The sequence below is a fragment of the Mchenga conophoros genome, linkage group LG13, assembly GCF_057382185.1.
Source record: "Mchenga conophoros isolate Kocher_MC1m ecotype Shallow Benthic linkage group LG13, M_conophoros_male_GT1.1, whole genome shotgun sequence".
NCBI classification, from domain to species: Eukaryota; Metazoa; Chordata; class Actinopteri; order Cichliformes; family Cichlidae; genus Mchenga; species Mchenga conophoros.
Window position 1 is genome coordinate 26,770,379 of NC_140538.1, and position 17,718 is coordinate 26,788,096.

At 41.6% G+C, this 17,718-nt stretch overlaps 3 protein-coding genes across 3 annotated transcripts in view; all 3 read right to left on the bottom strand.

The window, feature by feature from the left end:
• Window positions 1-218: 218 nt before the first annotated feature.
• On the bottom strand, window positions 219-1,144 carry ventx (VENT homeobox). The gene is made up of 3 exons (XM_085243195.1): window positions 991-1,144; window positions 682-881; window positions 219-455 (listed from the first exon to the last, which is right to left on the bottom strand). Exons 1-3 carry the CDS (start codon window positions 1,142-1,144, stop codon window positions 219-221), a joined length of 591 nt encoding a protein of 196 aa, XP_085099321.1.
• A 1,231-nt stretch (window positions 1,145-2,375) lies between these two features.
• Window positions 2,376-3,698, bottom strand: vox (ventral homeobox). The gene is made up of 3 exons (XM_085295843.1): window positions 3,402-3,698; window positions 3,093-3,316; window positions 2,376-2,978 (listed from the first exon to the last, which is right to left on the bottom strand). Exons 1-3 carry the CDS (start codon window positions 3,667-3,669, stop codon window positions 2,724-2,726), a joined length of 747 nt encoding a protein of 248 aa, XP_085151969.1. The 5' UTR covers window positions 3,670-3,698; the 3' UTR covers window positions 2,376-2,723.
• Window positions 3,699-6,700: 3,002 nt separating this feature from the next.
• Window positions 6,701-17,718, bottom strand: part of kndc1 (kinase non-catalytic C-lobe domain containing 1) — a 51,163-nt gene continuing 40,145 nt past the window's right edge. The window contains exons 24-31 of the mRNA XM_085297563.1: window positions 17,525-17,683; window positions 17,180-17,386; window positions 16,965-17,047; window positions 13,693-13,846; window positions 12,852-12,974; window positions 12,421-12,480; window positions 11,821-11,978; window positions 6,701-9,962 (exon numbers count right to left, since the gene is read on the bottom strand). Coding sequence (XP_085153689.1) covers window positions 9,734-9,962; window positions 11,821-11,978; window positions 12,421-12,480; window positions 12,852-12,974; window positions 13,693-13,846; window positions 16,965-17,047; window positions 17,180-17,386; window positions 17,525-17,683 — 1,173 coding nt within the window. The 3' untranslated portion in view covers window positions 6,701-9,733. The remainder of the gene's footprint in view (window positions 9,963-11,820; window positions 11,979-12,420; window positions 12,481-12,851; window positions 12,975-13,692; window positions 13,847-16,964; window positions 17,048-17,179; window positions 17,387-17,524; window positions 17,684-17,718) is intronic.

Consider the following 17,718-nt stretch of genomic DNA (forward strand, 5'->3'; position numbering starts at 1 on the left):
TCTGTTTTATTTTTGCCATAAACCATAAAAACTTGCAGCAAGTTTATTTCCATTATTTGAATGATACTTACAACATCAAAACATACCCAGTGCAGTGCTTCAGACATAATAAAAGCAATTATATTCACAACTTTTAAAATCTCTCTTTTAGAGAGAGCAATGAGGGGAGGAATATCTAGATTCTAGACAGGAATTTGGGGGATAAAAGTTCTGGGAGCTCAGAAGTAGTTTGGCGGCGGCAGAAGAACGGGGTGGGAGGGGTGATGGTGCAGAGGTGCGGGGAGCGGGTGCAGTTGCGGGTAGAAGCCGCAGCTGGCGGGGAGCTGTCCGGTGAGGAATGGGTGCTGAAACAGCATCGGAGGCAGAAGAGAGGTCTGCACTGTCAGGAACTCCGTCCTTCTGTCCTGGACCTCCCTTTTTAGTTTCATCCTCCTGTTCTGGAACCACGTTTTCACCTGTGAGATGCAAAAAAGGCCATAAGGTACTATCCTTTACGCACAAACACAAAGCAAAGGGACTTTTTATGATGTTTATATAGTCTTTGAAACAGATTTACATTTACTGAATTACATCGGGTAACTAGATGGCAACATAGTAATAAAAGTCTTTGTCAGCTTGTGCTTGTGGAAAGCTTTGCAGTGCCACCGAGGAGGCCTTGAGGAAAGCATGCATGTAACATACTTGGGTTTCAGAAAGATTCAGCTCCTCGGCGATTTTCCTCCGCTGCGTAGCACCCAGGTATTTCTGCTTGCTGAAAGTATGCTCCAGTTTGCTAACTTGTTCGGATGTGAACTTGGTCCTGAGTCTCCTCTGCTGGGTGGCCTCCCCCTCGCTGTCATCTCCCACTTCACTCTCGGACCCAGAAGAGTTGTCGCATCTGTCTGGGGGGAGAAAGATGAGAAGTTGAATTCATTTAGTCAAAAATCAATACGCACACAAAGGCCCTATCAATAGCAGCTCTTAAAACAAAAGGTTTATCTGTGAACTTACTGTTTGGCGATGTTGCAGAGTATCGACTTCTTGATTCCTTTGTAAATTCCACGATTTCACTGAGATCTCGCGAATGAAGCGCGGCATCCTTTGTCCGTGGAGTCATCTCCTCATAATAACTCCTGGCAAGGCACTCAACAGAAAAGTTAGCCATAGTGGATAGAAGCAGCGGTTGAAGCAGTATGTGTTTGTATGGATGACTCTTGGCCGCTATATAGGAGGGGCACACTTCTTTGTTTGCATATGCAAAGCGATCTCACAGGAACAATGGGGACTTGATGGCGGTTGTAATTGAGGTTAATAGAGGCAGGATTCTACTTTTTCTCAGGTCGTGCTGGGATGCCCTGGCGCCACTGAGTCTGACTCTCATTTACCTGGCATTTCAAACTGAATGATGTCTGCATAAAGAGTATCATGTCTGTATCCGCCACTAAATGCGATGAGAATAACTATAAATGTGGGAGGTGTGACTTGTTTAACCGCCTTCGGTCAAGAAGAAAAATACATACAGTTACGCAATGTTTCCATCAACTACCCACCACCACCACCATCAACTTATCAACCATCAAAACACACACACACACACACACACACACACACACACACACACACACACACACACACACACACATATATATTGTTATATTTTTTCAGGTGATCAAGGGTGTAGGTGGCTCTTTAGCGCATGTTGTATGCGCATTGAGCAACCTGGTGATGATGCCTTTGTCAGGGTGGGACCGGGTGAGTGTGTGTGTGACTGTAGTCAGAGAACATCGACAGAAAGTGAGAAAGTTTCTTTGATCTTTGCTGACTGAGATGTTTGCCTCGGGCCAGCTTGAAACCTCACACAGCAGGGAACCTGCAGGTTGTTGTTTTGCATTTTTGCCGAGCTTAATTCAAAACATTTGAGCATTTATAGCACGTTTATATCAACCAGTGAATTCCTTCGTTCTTACACAACATGGGTTATGAATTGAAATGTCAAAAAGAGAAAAAAAAACTGTCGTAAATTTACGAGTTTAAAGAGGAGCCCTCGACCCCCTCATTGAATTATCTCAGACTAGTTTCGAATCAAGCTCACTATCTCCAGATGTCATCACACAATCAGGTTTTAACCTCTAGATTCCTTGGCCACACAAAGCTCCAGACTCTCTGGAGCCAGGTCGGAGCCCCAGTGGTAAGTGTAAACTCTTCAATGAGAGGCCTAATTAGGACTAATTGTTAACCATGATCTCCCCGTTACCTTGCATTTGAAGTGCAGTAGTGGGGACAAACATGTTCAGTCTTTAATTGAAGAAAGTGACGTCATTTAGGGTTTCCAGGACACGTTGTGGAATCCTGATTTAATCTATTGTTATTTGTGTATATGGTCAAATCAGAGGAGATACAGTGATGCGATGTGACCTTTAGCCCCCTTTTGTCATTGAGTCCTTCCAGACCCGCCCTCCTTTATGATGAAAGACAGGATGAGCTATTTATGTGGAACTAATACTGCAATAAAGATGTATCATCAGCTTAATCCTTATAATCTGGACAGAGATAGAAAAAACAAAGAAGTCAACTGCTGAAGCTTAAAGGATAAATTTATTAAAAATAAATAGATGTTTCTTTAATTACATACAAAAACTTTTCATTGTACACAGATATTTAAAATCACACAAATAAAAAAAACAACTTTGATTGCGCATCTTCGGCTCATTTGTGTAAAGAGAAGTCTCTAAAGTGACAGTTCCTCAGTAGAAATGTGGGTGGTGTATCATTGTTCGATGAGGGTAGTGAGGAGGCATGTGCTGATGGTGGAGCAACTGCGGGACAGGTAATGAGTAAAAGGGATGGCCCGTAGGAGAGTAATGGGGTAGATGTCCAGCCATGCTGTGGTACTGAACCGGAGACAGAGGCTGAAAAATGACCGGCGGGACTGGGGGAGTGAAATAGTCTTGGAATTCCCGTTTCAGCTTCATCCTTCGGTTCTGAAACCAGGTCCTCACCTGACACAACAAAAAACAAAAACAGTTCAGTCAGCATCCGCAGCACTGAGCAAATTGGAGATGTCTGCGTCTTCATAAATCCAAAATGTCAAAGAGTTTACTGGCGCGTCTCACCTGAGTTTCTGTGAGGTTCAGCTTTTGTGCCGTCTTCTCTCTCTCCCCGGAATCCAAATATTTCTGTTTGATGAATATCCGTTCCAGTTTTTTGATCTGCTCGGACGAAAACTTTGTGCGAACTCGGCGTTGGGGTCCCGCGTCTTTTCTCCCCTCGTTCCCCTCGTCCACGGAGAGTCTATCCGGGGAAACCCGGTCGCAGAGGTACTCGCTGACGTCACAAACTAAAAGAAGGAAAACCGTTACAAACTCATCTTCTGCGTAAAGCTCGACTATGCTGTTTAAAGCCTGGAGATGTTGGGTACTTACTCGGTGGGGTGCAGCTTGATGAATCCAGTGGCGAGCACAGTGTTGAGTCCTCGGCCCCGCAGCTCTCCGCTGGCCCCGAGTGTTCGAAGCGTTTAACTGCTTTGGACTTTATCTGCAGGTAACCTTTGCCAGTGGGCGGTGGGCTTGGCTGCACCATGCAGGGAATGTGAGGTTTGCAGGTAAGGGTCGTGTCCATGTCAGCACAGTGCCCCTGAATGTTATTGTGATGGTTCTGGGCCAGCCAGTCCACAGAAAAGTATTTCACCATGTTCACAGTGGAGCTGTGACATGTAAATCCGCCAAGTTTGAGAGGGCCTGTGCTGGCCACGGTCGGCTTTTATTGGGGGTCAGCCCCTAATCTTATTTGCATATGTAGGGACCCTTGTTAATGCCTGATCGATTCCGATGATTGTGGGATAATGACTTTACATATCCTGTGAGTGTGTCAAGACCTGGCGCCGTCTAGTCTGTTTTGAGTCCTTGCATTTCTCTGAACTCAAAGTGAAATTAGGAGCCTCACTCAAAATGATATTTCAGCATTTGCTACTTGTATAAATATAGTTGCTTACATGGATGATATTTTGTTAATATTTCAGCTGAAAAAAACAAACATTAAAGGACCCATGTTGTTTCTAACAGGCATTTTGGCGCTAAATCAGGTTGCTGCGCGTGAAGACAGTAGACTAAGCTACAGCTCAGTTTTCCTTTTAGATAATACCATTAGATTCATTAAGTCAGGATTCACAGTGTATGAGCTTTAGCAACTTTCACTTTAGGTGATTAAACATTGTTACATTTTGGAACCCTTTTTTATTACTTTTACAGCACATGGAATCTGAAGTTGCCCAATTCTCTTTAAATTATGACAGTTAACCCAAACCGCTTCCCACACTTTAGTGATAATTATATTACGCACATTATAATTATTCTGCACTAAAGTATATTTCGATACTGATATTTGTGTAAGTGGGTCTTTATTACTTTCAGTTAAGTAGTTTCTGAAGAAAATGAAAACATGAATATAAACGATATAAAGTAATAAAAATGGAAAGACTGTTAAAACAAATTGTGTACATTTTCAGTTATACTTAGTAGCTGTTTCTGACAATTTTATGCGCAAAACATAAACAGTTATGGTGCTTTGTTAAGGAGGAAAGGTGTATTTGCTCAATTTCTCATGACAGTTCCATTTGAAATCACAGGCTGGGCCTCTGAGCTCCCTGCTTATCCAGTTTGCTAACACGATGGAAGCGTAAACAATAATTCCCTAAGAGACGTCTGATAGTAACCAGGCAGAAAGCAACATTTAACAAACAAGATGGTGTGGGCAGCACCTAAATTTGGGGAGCCATTTCTAACGCTCTCGTCACATTTGTGCCTGTAACCCTCAAGCTCCCACTGCAATCAGATGGAGAACACAATGGTCTCCAGTGGTTTCATATTGACATGTGTTTGATACCCCGGCCAGCGCTGGCGCCAGTTACCCAAGAACCAGCGCTTGGCACAGGCACTTCAAACATTACAGATCAAAGGCATTACAGTAGCAACACAATTAAGGCCGATTGTCGCCTCGTTCACATGCAAATATGCCAAAACAAGCTGCGAGGAAGCTGTGGAGAGGGCGAACAGGCCCAGAGAAAAGAATTCAACTGATCCCCACACATAGATATTAAATATAAAAAGAAGTACTTCTAAAGGGTGTTTACTATCCAAACGCTTTCCAGTAGGATACGCTTTTACTCGCTGGTGTAGTCTACTATCTAGTAGTTGAAGAATGACAGTCCTGCGTCATGTCAGCTAGGTGCCAAATAACCAGACAGACAGCTTTCCGAGAGAAAGCGCCAAACCTGTGGGACTGGCTCTCTGCTGAGATATCTCCACAGGCAGCAGCTCGGTGACAATGCCGCTAAACTGATCGTTTAGTTATATAACAAAGCAGATAAGAGGCTGGTCCTAGTTGTCTCCTTTATCGGCAATCTGTCGTTGTGAAGGCAGGAGTCCATTCAGTCTTTGCGGTCTCTTTATCTCCTCAGCTTTGAAGATGCGCCCCGATCGCGTCAGATAACAATGAAAAAGGCCCGGGACCTCGCCTGCACGCTGAGCCTGTTTCCTCAGCTCTGCCTCTGTGTGTCCCAGAGCAACAGCCGCACTGACTGTATTCATTTTTTTTTCTTAGTGGGTCACTAGCTTGGATAAAGTCACTCAGCTGGTTTAGTTTATTCTTGAGCAGCTGGAGCATCAATCTTTGTTTAAAAAAACTCACACAGGAAATAAAGGCATTTAGGACCTTCTGGTTTAAATGAAGCCTTTAGTCATCAGACCCTGGATCACTGGTGGGATAACTGTTTAACTACCCATGACACACTCTATTGCCCAATTACCCAGTGGGTAATAGGTGGGCTGCAGTGTGTTACTGAACCATATATCCTATTACTGGGATTTTTTTTTACTGGAAAATCCTAAATAGAGTAAAAAGTGAGAATTTTTTTTCAGTTAAATGTAAAGCAGATGTATGAAGTCTGAGCACCCCTAAATTATGCCTCAGTCTTACACTCCACCACAGTCTCTTGCATGCTTAAAATCCCACTGAGCTTATTTTAGATTTGCTTTGAACGGATGACATGTTTCCGATATCCCCAGACGTCCATACGAGATGTCAGAGACAACAGCTGTAGGACACAGTTCATCACAAAGGATGCTCATAAATATCTGAATATTTGTGCCTAAAAAAAGGATTAAAATGGAATTTCAGTGCCCTCCGGTTTGCAGGATAGCATACTAAAAACTGATTTGCCAGTGAATGACTTTCTGCCAAAATTAATGGAGCACAAAACATGAAACATTTCGTTTTTTAGGAGTTATTTCAGTGCTGTGTACAGTCATTTCATATTTATATGAAACACCTAGTTGGAGGGAAAACTGAGCTTTACTTCTACAGTCGTCTGATTTCTGCACATTCATCTCACATATTAGCTTTTACTAAGATCAAAAAATGGCTGAAATGACGGCTGTTATCAGTATGATTTACAGTATGTGCAGTGCAGATAGGCACGCTTGCTTGGTGAGTAATATAAAAATGTAAAAGCAGATTGTGGTCAGAAGGTTTACTCCAGCTTAAAACTTAGTGTAGCCATCATAATATAACTCCCCACACTATAAATGACATTTTAATCCTGTAAACTGCAGGAAGAGGGAAACCCAAGCAACAGCTCTCTGCCTGATACAACAGCACTCTAACCTGCCATACGGCCAATCTATCACGGATGTTGTCTGACAATAATGAGCTCTGGCAAGAGAAGGTTTATAAAATCTCATTTATTTGGCCATATTAAGCAAATCGTCATAGCACGTCACATTCCATCTCCACGCTGGGTTTCACCGCGTGCGAGAACAGACAGCAGACACAGGCTGAACATCATTCCTCGAGTAACATTTTGCATGCCGACATCTCATTATGTTCCATCATTTGCTCGGTAATGGCAAGTTTTTGTCACGACTGTGAGCGTGTCTTTCTGCATTTCACCACACGCTATTCTTAATGAATGCAATTACTACACATGGCGCTGTTTAAATGGGATTATTATATTTTAATTTATCAATCTAGTCATGTAATTCTTATTTCAAATCCTAATTGGTAAACAAATAGAAGCTATAGGCTTGTGACCAGCGAGAGGAAAAACAACATCAAGTGTTTTAGAAAGGTGTTCACCCACCATGTGTCACAGGAATATCTTCAGTGCTCCTTGGCATTGATTTTTCAGGTGTCTGGAAAGCTACTGGAGGGATGGAAAACCATTCCCCCAAAGACCATCCCCTCTTTTGGTGTTTTGGAGAATGCATCAGACTGCAATGTCCCCTCAATTAGGTTGAGATCTGCTGACTGTGAAGGAGCAGTGGATGGGCCCGCTGCAATACTGGATAAGAGAAATCTCATAATAGCTAGAAAGGATTTTTCATACAAAAAAATAAGGTGATCAATCAGAAACACATTTTTGGATCTGAAGCGAGCCTTCCCTCTGCGGGGACAACTGGAGCCAAACTGTGCCACTTAATCTCGTACCACCTCTGTGTTGAACTTTAAAAAGGAAAAAAGAAAAAGAAATAATCGTGCTTTATTTCACTTGAATGACTGACATGGCTGGATTCAAAGTTTGCAACCTATTTACCTCCACTACTTTCCTCTGATGCAATTACTCATGCTCTGCAGGTTTTGCTGTGTGGTGATATAATGAAACGCGGGCCTTTAATCATTTTGGAATATGCACCGTGTACGCACAATATCAGCTGAAATAATGGAGTCCTCAATAATCTCGCATTCACTTTACATTGTGACTGCTATTTGTGCAGAATCACAGTTCTCTCTTTCATTATGTTTTCACAGTCATTTCAGTCACGTTTGTGTAGAAAACCATATGAATTCCCTTCAGAACAGAACTTGGATCTCCCACAAGTTCCAAGGAACCGAGAACATTTTGAGGAACTGCATTTCCAATGATATTAACAGCGTCTAAATTAAATGCCGTGTCAATCGAAACAGGAAAAAGTTCCCGCTCAGTGCTCACTGCTTTCCAGAGATTCTGAAACTTTTTGATGTCGTTGGCATCACTGAGTGCTCAACTACAGCAGCATTTTCTTACTGTACCTATTAAAAGATTGAAACTGCAGAGACCGTCTTTGTGGTTTAATCATCGAGCTGAGATCAATAAAAATCATAATGAAGAGAATTTATGACCAAGTCCAAGCAGTTTGATTAACACTGTAGCCAGAGCAGTTCTGGTTAAAATAAAAATCCCAAAGAAGTGACACGACGACATCATTTACCTGAAAATAGTGTCTTTTTGTCTTATGGGCTGACAGGCATGTTAATTGCTGCTGAGGAGGAACTGTCTTTGAATCCAGCGTCCAGTTCTTATAACAATCACAACACATCGATGCTTTGTGGTAAATGCTAACGTCAGCAGTCCAACATGCTCACAATGACACTGCTGCTAGTGTTAAAGTTTGCAAGCCACATTTTACGCTCAAAGTTTAATGTGTTGTTAAATTGGAGTTAGATGTAAACACAAAGTTTTCTTAGTCTGCTCTAAACTCAAAGCAGAAATGTCAAGCATGCAACCAGAACTTGCTGCCAGAGGCTCCACTGCAGTCCAAAGTATAGAAATAGCTGTGAATTCATTAATGACTTCTTCTTTCTGCTTTTATTAAAATGCACTAGTATCCCTGGTGTGTTCATGCAGTGCTAGCATAACTCCACTGTAGTAAAAATGTATCAGAAAATGAAAAAGCAGTTTTATATCTAGAAAAATTATTTGAATCATAAAAGAACCACAAGTTACAAAAGTTTTTTTCGACTTCATAGATCTGCTCTTATCTGTAAATTGTAATTAAAGGATGATGACAGCTTTACTTAGTGTGGAAAAGCTTTTTTTTTTTAATAAAGGTTATGACGTGAAAATTGTACTCATTGAAGATCAAATTATACCGTATGTGCCCCGGGACTTAATAAGTGTGACATCCAGAGCTGAAGTATTAATGAAACAAACCTGACCTCACGACGGCGCTAAATTAAGAGTTAAGAATCGGTGAAGCTGTAACAGTCAGTTAGTTAGTTGTCGGGAGATTTAAGTGAAAACCAAACTACTGGTATGAGGAAACTAGTGAGAGGATTTCTAATGTTTCTGTATAAAACAAAAATATTTGCAGAAATAAAATCTTTACAAATGCTTCAATGCTTCCAAAAGGTGCCAAAAAAGGTCATTTTGGAAGTTCCCCTTAAGGCTCCTCACATATCAGCTGATATTTTGCTTAATGGTGCATATTCTAAATATCTTATAATTGATCATATTACTACACTGCTATATAAAGAACCTTTGGCTTTTTGTGTTTTAGGCCCTCGCACAGTAACTCACTTTTTTAATCCGATCTTGGTGTTGGACAAGCATTGTACAGCTGCCATGTTTAGTCCAGATATGCTTACATACAGGTTTTAACAGCTAAATTACAGAAGAAGAATGTCAGTATTAGCTGAGGAAGAAAAAATTACCCACTACTCCTGTTGGTTTATAGGAAAAAAATGCTAACATGAAAATCAAGCATGTGGGAACAACAGCAGAACCTGTTCATACACAGAGCTTTTAGCTAAGTTCACCTCAGATTCTATATTACTGACTAAAGTTAAGGTGTTTTTGACAAACAGTCAATTGATATCAGAAAATATTTTCCAGTCTGGGACCAGGGAGTGTCTGCGCACTGTGGTCTGGACATGGCGCCTCACTTTTTGGCTCGTACATATCCAGGTGTTGACCTCTAACGCCGGGCTGTGAAAGCATGTCTCACTGGAAGGTGGCCTTAACCCTCCTCAGTGTGTCCTGGATCCTCCGTGTCTGGCGCTCGCTCGACTGCTGGAAGTTGGCATCGCTGTTGGCGGCCAAGAGGTGGATGTCCGAGGTGGTGAACCGGGCGATGCGGCGGCGAAGGTAGCCCTGCAGGTCCCGGTCTGGGCTGTAAGGGTACACGGCCTCTTGGAAGGCATGGACCTGACTCACAACCTTTGCTATGCTCCTACAACCAGTGACGGAACGATGAGGATGAGCACAACATGAAATGGGGAGACACAACAAAGTAACAGTGACACCATTATAAGAATACCTAGGTGGTGTTTTTTTCTTGTAAGCAGCATTCTTAGCTTTGCCTGCGACCTGGTTTAGAGAGCAGGGATAGCCCAGGGTCCACAGTAACCAGCTGTCTCTGCTAGACATGCTCGTGACCCCAGCATCTGGCTACACTGCGTCACCTCTCAGCATCTGGCCCGAAACCTTTTCTTCCAATCAAACGCCATCCCACAGGCGCCATCTGGTGCTAGCGCTACCCTAACCGACACCTCGAATTCAACAGCTGTGCCATTACCATCCAGCCGCCACGTGTTGTGACCTCAGCATCTGGTCAGCCATATTGGAACGAAGGAGAAGGACACAGGAAAATGCTTCCTGCTGGCTGACTTTGTTGTAGATGGATTCACAGAATATGAGGCCTGAGCTCATTTTAAGTTAATGGCACCAACTATTCATACTTTAGGTTACTCCAGGGACAGGTAGCAAGCTAACTTTACTGGCTGTATGCATGTTTGAACAGCATCACTCCTTTAACTCTGACATTAGTGCAAATTCCAGCATGCAGTATAATAACACTTTATGATTCCTAGTGATATTTTTGTGGGGATCTTGATAAGGAGAATTATGCACATGTAGGACTTTGGCTGCTTGTCATCACTTTGATTCCACGTTTCAACAAATATTCGACCGGCACAACTTGCCGTTCGTTACTGGCAGTCATTAGTTAGCAGTCCTCATGATGACTGCTCAGAATGTGTTGGCATGTGTGTTTTTCTAATGTGTGTACACATAATTAGCCATGCTTGCTCTTATATTACTCCATATTAGCATCTATGAAATGAGACGGAAGGAACGTTTTATCATCAGTAGTAACAAAAGCATACTTTCACTTAATGTGTTTGCCAAGTGTTACCTCACCACTATTTTAATTTTTACCTTCGCCAAGGTGCTCATGTTATTTGGCAGCTTCTGTGAGCGCGTGTTTCATTCTGTCTCTAAACACAACAGCTCAACAAGTTTTGAATGACTTCTGATAAAACCTTGTAGTGGTGTAAAGTGAGGTCACCCTATTGGTCGAAGATGGACAGAAAGTCATATAACTTAGAACTACTATGACATTTACCACTGTGGTGTGTATTGTCATCATATAGAAAGTATTGCATGAAGACTTAAGATATTGTGTTTGACCTCTGACCTCTCCTTCAAGGTCAGTAGGCTGAGAAAGTCAAAGTGATAGAAATGCTATGCAGAGCTTTTTAAAACTATCTGTTTTACTGCCATTGTTTGTAACACAACATGTAGACAAGTAGGGAATTATGTATGTTGGGATTCTACATATCACATGACTTCAGACCTCAGAGGTTTTCTTCAAGGTTAAATAAGGTCAAACTTTAATAACGTGTCTTTTATCTTTAAATTGCACTTAAAAATTTTCTGCCTTCGTTTGCATTGCAAAATTTAGGAGATTACACTGACATATGGGGATATTAATATCGCAAATATGTCACATCTGACACTTTACATTTGACTTCTTTCTTGACCCCAAAACATGTTCTATCTTTAAAGAAAGTACCTGTCAAGAGAGCCTGAATATGCTGCCTTGTTAGTTAGAAATATACTGTTGCGTAATATTATATAAGAAGCTCAGGCTACCTACAGAAGTAGAGTGCGTGTGGGGGGGAGGGGGGCATTCAGTGGTCATGCCTCACATCCGACACTGTTTTTATTATTTACGATAAAAATCCAAAGGTGAGCAGGCTAGCAAGATAGTACCATAAATACTATACCATACATCAGACACAGCGTACCTCAGTTTGGTCCATTTGTAAGCCCCGGTGGTGAGAGTGAAAGCTCCGATCTCTAGCTGCTGCACGTGCATAGCCAGGATGTGGGCTGAGGGCAGCGTGGGCTTCTTTGTTGTATGTTCACCTCCCATAAGACACAGATCATCACTCTTCAGAAAAACCTGATTAGGAAGCAATACATCCACACAGTGAATAAATACGCTCTTACTGGCAGAGAAAATCAGGTCAAAGATACTTGATGGAGTCCAGTGCAGAGGTGATAGCGAGAGCCTCGGAAGATTAAAAAGAAAAAAAAAGTCAACCCTTTGGACATTTCATAGTCAATAGGCCACGCAATTTATCCTACAAACTATTACAGCTAAAATAGAGAAGTCGGCAAGTGTTTCATTTTGTGTAATGTGTCAGGTTTTTTGGGTTTTTTTGAGCAACTTGGAGCAGGAGAACCAGCTGTAAGCACACGACACCCGGGAAAGTAGCTCGAAGCTGTTTTTCTATTGATTTGTTTGCCCTGCAGCCCAGTTTCACAATATGTGGCCATCCTAGCCTTCAGTTACAAACACCATCCGTGTGTGCTCATGCTCAAACACACACACACGCACACACCTGCACAGCTCGTAGCTCCTCCAGAATCTCACACACCTTGGACGACAGATGTTTCCACGCCTGTTGGCAAAGGCAACAGTAGTTTTATTAATCATTACCAAAACAGCAGCTTCCATATAGCAACACTCAGTGAACGGCACCTCCCTGCAGATGGATATATGGAAATTTCTCCTATTTTCCCCAACTCTGTTTTTTTTGTTGTTTTTTTTAATCACTGCTTTTCAGAGTGGGGGGGTGGGGGGCACATTCTTCCTCGCTGTGTTTGTTCTTCCTACATCTTATTTGAATAGATTAATTTGAATTTTTTTATTTGTGAAACGAATTAAACACCATCCAAACCTTCTCGCAGTAGAGGGAAACATTTAGCTTGAGGGGCAGCAAGTTATTGCACAAACTTGTGTGAGGAGGAAAGCATTGCCACGGAGCCTTACCGGTAATTGCCTGACAATCACGTTCTCCAGACCTCCGAGGACCTGCATGGCCGTGGAAAAGTTCCTCGATTCGTAGCAGTGCTTTCCTATCCACAGATACTTGGTCAGCAGAGCAACTTGTTTCTGCAGGGGAGGAGAGATTGCAAGAGAAACAAAAATAAACAAAACAAAAAAAGGCAGACAAAGCAAAATGCTAAAATCACGCAGCTCTCTCAGGCTGCATTAATACACACGTACACTGGCAATATATGAAAAATGTTACATGTCAAAGTGCTTTGTGGACACTATGTTTTATCTATTACTCATCTGCTTTCTTGAAAAAGATATCAATGTGAAAATTATTTAACGTGTGTGGAAAGTGTTCATCTGAGAGCTGCACTTGAAGCTCCTTTATGAGGACAGCTTAAATCAGTAGGAGTGAATCCACATTTGTCCAGGAGCTGCTTTTTTGGGAAGCAATGAAAGCTGTTGTCCTTGTCATAGAAATCATAAGCAACACAAATAACTGAAAGAATGAGGTAAAGCTGAGGTGAGGAAGTGCAAAGATAGTTTAAGTGCTCTTTAAATAGTCAGAGTATTTGTCATAACGGTGTGAAAAATGCTCCAAAGTGCACGGATAAGTCCTAAAACAGCTGAACATCTAGTGTGTTCTCAAGATGTATTCTCATTGGTTTGCTCGGCTTTTTGTGAGACTTATTAAACAGTTAAATAAAGAAGCTACTTTCAGCCTGTGACTGACACCAGAGTTCACGTGAGAAATCAAAGCCCGTGCTGTGACAGCGATCACTCCCTTTTATTCTCACCGGGGAATAAACTCCCACCGAGTTATGAGTCCTCTCACCTTGACAGAGTCGCAGATGACTATTTCAGCAGAGATCCAGTTAGTGACACTATCAGCGTACGTGAGCAGCCGCTGAAGGTAGCTCTCTGAAGCTGGCCCCTCACGTGCAAGCCCACTGCTCCCCTCTGCTGGTGGAATATGCTGCGACACATTTCTGTTAGGAGAGCGTGAGATGTCGGAAAATCTTCACTGGATTTTATGGCTCTAAGTAAGCGCCCACCAAAAATCCCATGTATTAAAGAACATCTTTAGATTTTCAAATTTTGTATTTTTCCAGGGAAGCTGTGATGGGTACTTCCACTTGTGGAAAATATTATACTTTGTTTATCTGGCATTCACCTGGACCTTTCATGTTTTTCTAGATGTCACCTGAAGAGTCGTCCCACCCACACACTACAAGACATAACTGCACAATTTACATTTGATACACAGTGAAGCCCACAGTTATTCATAGCTCCTCTTTGTTTGTGTCTTTTGTAAAGCAGTAACAGCGTTTTTCTGCCAAATTTAAACTCACTAAAATCTAAAATCTTGACTTTCTTTAAATTCTGTTCGACTATAAAAGCAGAACTAGCCACATGCATACCATTCAGTCAAAGTTTAACTGTGATGAACGCTCAGGTCAAGTGTTGTGAGAGCCCACAGAAATGATTGCTACAGGTGGGTTTAGAGTTGTGATTTAAATTGTTTCACAGAGTCTAGTTCAGGGATGTCAAACTCATTTTTCATGGTGGGCCACATACTGCCCACTGTGATATTAAGTGGGCCACACCAGTGAAACTCCTCTTTCTGTCAGTGTAAAAACATTTAACTAAACAGGTTTTTTCCGTCGTAAATGTGTAATTGCAGAAAATGTCCCGGGAGCTCATTGCTCAAAGTGTGTTGTATTTATAAAAATGAAGAATTTGTTAATTCGCAGAAAATAATTCTTGCCATGGATGGACTGTAAAAAAAATTCCATAGCAGATATGAAAAACAGGAAATTTTCTGTCATTTAATCTTTTATTTACCCTTCTTCCTAAAGCAAAAGGAAAAGCTGTAGAAGTGTGGGTGGAAGCAGATTGAAAGTGAAACACTACTGTGTGCAGTAAAGTATTGTCCAAGGTGGATCCAAAGACCTTTGACACTGGAGGATATGTTGACCTAAAGGTAGGGCTGCTCAATGAATCGAATTTTAATCACGATTACGATCTGGACTTTCAACGATCATTAAAAATGACTGAGCCGATTAAGATAAGATAAGATAGAACTTTATTTTTGTGTCTTTATGTCATCCATAAGGGATGCATTTGACATATGTTTAACATATTACAGCCCAACAAGTTACTTATAGCACTTTAAATATGAGCAATCGCTTTTTGGCAAACAATCACTTTTTGGCACAACACCGGTCCGTGAAAATATTGTGGGGCATAAACGGTCCGTGGCGCAAAAAAGGTTGGAGACCGCTGATTAAGAGGACCCGAGGGAAGCTCGGAAAGCTAAGCAGAAGTTATTTGGAGAGGAGAGTGACTGCCGTTGGTTGAAAAGAGAGGTAAAAAAAAAATTCAGTGGTGTTGCACACTATTTTATATTATTTTTTAAAGTCATTGTTAACCCTTTAAAGCCGGTCAGAGCAGCACGCTCCGTTTTGCCTAACTATTGTTAAATCCCTGTAGAACCTGAACCACGTAAGCTAGCACAATAATTTGTTTTGCATATGAAACCGGAGGAGTTGTACTTACATCTGATGCCATCAGCTTGTCCTCGGTCACGGTTTCCTTCCACATAAAGCTTTGCAAAAACTGCATAAAAAGCGCTTGCAGGAACAAAAACATAATATTCCAGAAACACGCTTTGCCGATCCGACCAGCTGTTCTTAACACTTCCCACAGTGAAACAGATGTCAGCGCGAACTATCGCATGTCCGCAATTTCCTGGCCGAAACCGGAAGTGACGTCATTTTCGCGGAAGTTGTAGTTTTTTACTTGTAGGCCTTAAAAGCCTATACTGGTCATGTTTGACTTTTCTGAATAGTTTCTGGGATGCTTAGAGCTCGAATTGCACTGCTTAAAATAGTTTATTTTGATGCACCTGCTGTTTTCTTTGCAAATTTGCATCATAGGATTGTTTTTTCGTTTTTCCTGCAGTATATAAAAATTGGTGTATCTCCAAAATAAAACTATGAAGACACTCAAAATAAATTTCCTGTTGGTGTAAACTATTTTTGCAACTTTTTTGTATTTAAAGTTTTGAGGGATAAACCTCTTAAATTTCTCCAAGTAGAAATATATGCAAAAAAAAACAAAAATGATTTTCAATTTTTTTGTAGTTTATTGCACTTTTTTGCAATTAATGTACTTACTATGGACTTAATGCATACATATTATTAAAATATGGGCTATAACAGTTGTATAGCAACTTGAGATGCTCCCACAAATGGCACTACAACATGTAAAAAATAATATAAGCTCTGGCGGACTTGGTTCTATAGTAGGTCGTAAGGGTTAAATAAATATCGTCAAATATTCGAGATCTCAATTTCAGTGAAAATAATCGTGATTATCATTTTTGCCATAATCGAGCAGCCCTACCTAAAGGTGTATTCTGGAAAATGAGCCAGTGAAGATTAGGCAGTTTAGTTTGAGCTCAGTATCACAACTAAATTGTCTTTAACCTGCCAACTCCCTCGTCCAACGTCTGTGTGCTTCCCACACATTCACACTCTGATGAACTCATCAGGAGCAAGCTGCGGTTCAGTTTCTTGCCAAAGATTGTAGTAGCCAGTTAGCGAACTACCAACCTTCCAATAAGTAGAATGTAGAGCAGACCTAGGTGTTGATGGAAACTTTATAAGTAAAATCTTCAGTATGCATATGGTTAAATAGATATATGATAATTTTAGTATTTCATGTACTGTGCAGAGAAGAAGTACAAACAGGTGTTTGTATATGGAACATACACTCTGCATAAAGACTGGAAGAAACAGCAGAGAAAGAAATGAAGTGAATCTGTGAGTGGGGACGCTGAACAGTTTTTCTATACAGGTCACTGAATGTTTGATGGGGTATGAAAATGATGTTAATCATACACTGCGACCTTCACAGGCAACACTTCTCAGCACAATTGAGCAGCTGTGGGTGATTGTGCATAAACATTCAAATGCTCTGCACCTAAAAATCCTTTCATAATAGAGGGCCAGAGACCTCTGATCGTTTGCCAAGGTGCTGTGAAAGCTATTTCAGAGGCTTTCAGAGGCTCTCTAATGCAGGCTTTATAGCTTTTGTACTCACTTGTTCGGGGTTGAGACTTTGTCCCTGACTCCTTGTATTCTGGAGTTGAGTAAATGAACTGGATGGCATCCTTGGAACATTTCCTGCATTACAAGAGTTACAAATACAAGATGCAACGTGACAAGCTGGTGAATTCTTAGAGACACGGCTCCCTCTAGTGGCTTGAAATGATAACAACATTAGGTGGTGTACCAGTCACATAAATGGTGTGCTACCTGCTGCAGGAGCGTGAGCTGTTGGGCTATGTGCTGTGCACTGTACTCATTTTGGCTGAAGGGCAGTCGTTCTTCATTGTGCAAGCAAGTGCTGGAGAGCTCATCCATCAGGGAGCGGTGACAAGGCATGGGCAGAGCCACAGCAATGGAGAAGGCCTTCTCTTTAGACATGGATGCAGAGGGCTCCACCACTCGCGAGATCCTCCACTGCAAAGTTCACACAGAGGCTTAGAAACCTGGGAAGCCATGTTTAGGGCAATAAAGACTTCTTGTTAAGGGATCTGATCTTATTGGAAAATAGATCAAGATGAAATTTGGCTCAACAACAAGAATGTAAATATTGACCTTTTTCCCAAGATCCTCAGTAGATGAATGCAAACACCCAGAGTCATCGACTTCGTCAAAGCTGATTAGGCTCCCTGTCAGATGGCTTGCTGCACTCATACTCAGCGGGCTGTGAAGACCAATAAGCAAGGCTTCCCCTTGGCTGTCTACAGGAATCACCTGTGGAAGCATTAAATGGAGAATATTTGAGAATA

Bases quoted from the DNA above. Each gene is read 5' to 3' on its own strand.
- ventx (XM_085243195.1), bottom strand. From the start codon at position 1,144: ATGGCTAACTTTTCTGTTGAGTGCCTTGCCAGGAGTTATTATGAGGAG. The intron at 882-990 runs GTAAGTTCACAG...TTCTCCCCCCAG, and splicing joins CTCTGCAACATCGCCAAACA to ACAGATGCGACAACTCTTCT. The intron at 456-681 runs GTATGTTACATG...TGCATCTCACAG, and splicing joins TGAATCTTTCTGAAACCCAA to GTGAAAACGTGGTTCCAGAA.
- vox (XM_085295843.1), bottom strand. From the start codon at position 3,669: ATGGTGAAATACTTTTCTGTGGACTGGCTGGCCCAGAACCATCACAAT. The intron at 3,317-3,401 runs GTAAGTACCCAA...TCCTTCTTTTAG, and splicing joins ATCAAGCTGCACCCCACCGA to TTTGTGACGTCAGCGAGTAC. The intron at 2,979-3,092 runs GTGAGACGCGCC...TTGTTGTGTCAG, and splicing joins TGAACCTCACAGAAACTCAG to GTGAGGACCTGGTTTCAGAA.